Source organism: Gracilinanus agilis, unplaced genomic scaffold (genome assembly GCF_016433145.1).
Source record: "Gracilinanus agilis isolate LMUSP501 unplaced genomic scaffold, AgileGrace unplaced_scaffold43404, whole genome shotgun sequence".
NCBI lineage: Eukaryota > Metazoa > Chordata > Mammalia > Didelphimorphia > Didelphidae > Gracilinanus > Gracilinanus agilis.
In genome coordinates this window covers 1-3,485 of record NW_025377361.1, presented here as the reverse complement: position 1 = coordinate 3,485, position 3,485 = coordinate 1, and the positions used below count along the sequence as shown (strand labels likewise).

Sequence of the window (3,485 nt, the reverse complement as noted above, 5' to 3'; positions counted from 1 at the left end):
AGGAGGAGGGGAGGGGGGCATCGGGCTGTTCGAACTTGTTTCCTTCCCCGAGAACTTGTGTGGACTCTTCCCCCTCCCCCTCCTCCCCGGGCTGCTCTTAAAGGGCCCGCAGCCCGCTCCTCCAGTTGGGGGAAACGACGGGGTCTGTGACCCCGGGGGCGCTGGGGGCGGAGGGCTAGGGTCACGTGGGGTTGGGCCCCCTCCCCCTTCGGGCTCGGCCCGCGCCTTGGGGGTTGGGGGGAAAGCAGCCATCAGGGGCTTCTTGAAGCCTAGGAGTCAGGCTGTGTGGCCCCCCAACTGGTTCTTGGCCCCCGCCCCCACGGGTGAGCGAGCGACTGAGTGAATGTGGGGGGGGGGGCCGCTTCATCTGTCTCTCTGTCCTTCTGCCCCGGCCTTTCCATCCTCTCCCTGTTCCCACTTCCTGTTTTTCTCTGGGCCGGCCCTGGCGCCAGCCTCCGGGCTGAGCTGAGGAGGGGGAGGGGGCTGCCTGGAGGAGGCGGCCCCCAGAAGTTACTAAGGAGTGGAAACTGTGGGAGCCCCCTCGATGGCAGAGGGGGTGGCTCCCTGCCTCTCTCCCATTGTCCGCTGGGACCGGCCCGGCCTCCCCTCCCCCCTGGCCTCAGCAGCCCACCATGTGTTGGGGCTGGATTCAGAGGAGCTCTGCAAAGTGGAGGCAGCAGCGCTAACTTGGCTCCAGAGGGCCCTTCCAGCTGGTGGCTGGGGCCCCGGGCGCCTGGTGTCCGAACTCGGCCCTCCCCCCACGTCCGCACAAGGAGCCCCAAGTGCCCCCTCACTCGGACTCCCTCACTCTCGTGCCTGGCTCCGGGGCCTGGCAAACAGAGCCCCATTGAGAGACCCTGACGTCACCTTCCCCGGGAACAGGCCCTCATGGATGTTTGTGTGTGTCTGCTGCCCAGGGCCAGACAGGGGACCAGGGCGGGGGCGAGGGGGGGCGGGGGCGCGCCCGGGACCTGTCAGGAGCGAGCTGGCCTTAGCGGTGCAGCCGCTGCGTGGCCCCCGGCCGGCCAGCAGCTCCGGCCGCTCCCCCCTTCCCGTGCCTCTCCCCTGCTCCCTTTGTGTGTCTCTTTCTCACTCCTTCTCTGCTCCGCAAAGTTTATTTTTAGCTCCCGCTCCCCCGCTCCCCGGCCCCATCTCCCAGCCGCGGTTGCCTGGTTACAGGGACATGGAAGCTTGGGGGGTGTCAGAGGAGGTGGATGCCAGAGGAGGGGCTGGAAGTGGGGCCCCCCCAGCTCGGCCGGTGTGACCAGCACACCTGGCCCCCACAGCATGGCTCCCCTGACGCCCTGGCTGCCCACTTCCCCAGCCACTTAGTGCCTTTCTCAGTGCCCTTGGCAGCCCCTGCCCTCCCCCTCCCCCCTCAATTACCGGCTCCAGCGCGCTGAATTATTGATGGGCTCTGCTTGGCCCGGGCTTGGGAGAGGAGCGACCACAGCCCCCTCCCCTGGGACAGCGGCCCACCCCAACCTCTGCCCAAGGTGAATGCTGCCCGCCCTGCTGGGGAGCGGCCCAGGGGCCCCAGGGCTCTGGGAGGTGCTCTGGGGTCCCCCCCCAAGTTCTCAGACAGTCTGGCATTCTCCCTCCTGGGGAAGACAGAGGCCCCTGTGTGTGTGCTGACCTCATCGTGCCCATCCACCCCACCCCTCTTCGTTTTTTTTTCCCAGACACGTCTCCCCCTCGGGGTGTGGGGGGCCCCTCGGGGAGGAGGGTGGGGGCCCAGGAGGCCCCAAGTGCCTGAATCCTTGAGAAGGGGGGGCCAGACCTCAGGATGTCTGTCTGTCTATCCATCCCTGAGCTGCCACCACCCGCCACCTCTTCCTGCCCCTCCCCCTCATTGGCAGCCCTGCCCGTAGCTGGCCAGCGGCCCAGCCCCCTGGCACCGGCCCCGGGACACGGCAGCCTCCGGTTTCCTGTTTCTCCTCCCGGTGTCGCCCCAAGCTGCCGCCACATCTCTGGCTGTCTCTGTCTCCTTGTCTCCACTCTCCTGCCTCCTTGCCCTTACCGTAGGCGCCTGCTGCCTCTGGGCCCTGAAGACTGGAGCATGGGGGGCTGGGAGCCCCCCAAATAGCACATGGCACCTTGGGGGGGGGTCCTTGCCCCCTGGGCTTCGGCCTGGTCTGTCATCTCCAAGGGCTTCATCGGGAGGAGGCAGCCCCGGCCTGGCACTCGCTGGCTTTGGGGTCTGCGGGGAGCCCCCTGACCCTCGACCCTGCCTCTTCTCCCCCCAGGCTTCGCCTTCCCCGACTGGGCCTACAAGCCCGAGTCGTCCCCGGGCTCCCGGCAGATCCAGCTGTGGCACTTCATCCTGGAGCTGCTCCGCAAGGAGGAATACCAGGATGTCATCGCGTGGCAGGGGGACTACGGCGAGTTTGTCATCAAGGACCCCGACGAGGTGGCCCGCCTGTGGGGTGTCCGCAAGTGCAAGCCCCAGATGAACTATGACAAGCTGAGCCGGGCCCTGCGGTGAGTGGGGCCGGGGACTGGCAAGGGAGGGTCCCCGTGCCCGGGGAGGGCCCTGTGCCCCCAGGGAGGGCCCCGTGCCATGGGCCACCTCTGTGTCTCCCCCCGCAGCTATTACTACAACAAGCGCATCCTTCACAAGACCAAGGGCAAGAGGTTCACCTACAAGTTCAACTTCAACAAGCTCGTGCTGGTCAACTACCCGTTCATCGATGTGGGGCTGGCGGGTAAGTGGGTGTCCGGCGGGTGGAGGGAGGCCGGGCACCCCGGGCTCTGGCCTCTGACCTGTGCTCTGGCCTTTGCCCTCAGGTGGGGCTGTGCCTCAGAGCGCCCCGCCGGTGCCCTCCGGTGGGGGCCATTTCCGGTTCCCCCCATCCACGCCCTCGGAGGTGCTGTCCCCCACGGAGGACCCTCGCTCGCCTCCGGCCTGCTCGGCCTCCTCGTCGGCCTCTTCCCTCTTCTCGGCCGTGGTGGCCCGGCGTTTGGGCAGGGGCTCCGTCAGCGACTGCAGCGACGGCACCTCAGAGCTGGAGGAGGCCCTGGTGGAAGACCCCAGGGCGCGCCCTCCGGGCCCCCCGGAGCTGGGAGCCTTTCGGGGACCACCTCTGGCCCGACTGGCTCCGGACGCAGGCGTCTTCCGGGTCTATCCCCGGCCCCGCGGAGGGCCCGAGCCCCTGAGCCCCTTCCCTGTGTCTCCCCTGGCCGGCCCCGGCTCCCTGCTCCCCCCCCAGCTCTCCCCGGCCATGCCCGTGACTCCCACCCACCTGGCCTACAGCCCGTCCCCAACGCTGAGCCCCATGTACCCCGGGGGGGGCGGCAGCTCCGGGGGGGGCTCCCATTTCTCTTTCAGCCCGGAGGACATGAAGCGCTACCTCCAGGCTCACACCCAGAGCGTCTACAACTACCACCTGAGCCCCCGGGCCTTCCTGCACTACCCGGGGCTGGTGGTCCCTCAGCCCCAGCGCCCAGACAAGTGCCCACTGCCGCCCCTGGCCCCCGAGACGCCG

At 68.6% G+C, this 3,485-nt stretch overlaps 1 protein-coding gene across 1 annotated transcript; it reads left to right on the top strand.

Annotated features, from left to right (window-relative positions):
* Positions 1 to 2,248: 2,248 nt before the first annotated feature.
* On the top strand, positions 2,249 to 3,482 carry ERF (ETS2 repressor factor; the record flags this gene model as incomplete). The annotated part of the gene is made up of 3 exons (XM_044684141.1): positions 2,249 to 2,481; positions 2,590 to 2,705; positions 2,788 to 3,482. Coding segments are annotated over exons 1-3 (843 nt in total), but the record flags the coding sequence as incomplete, so codon positions are not given.
* Positions 3,483 to 3,485: the final 3 nt, after the last annotated feature.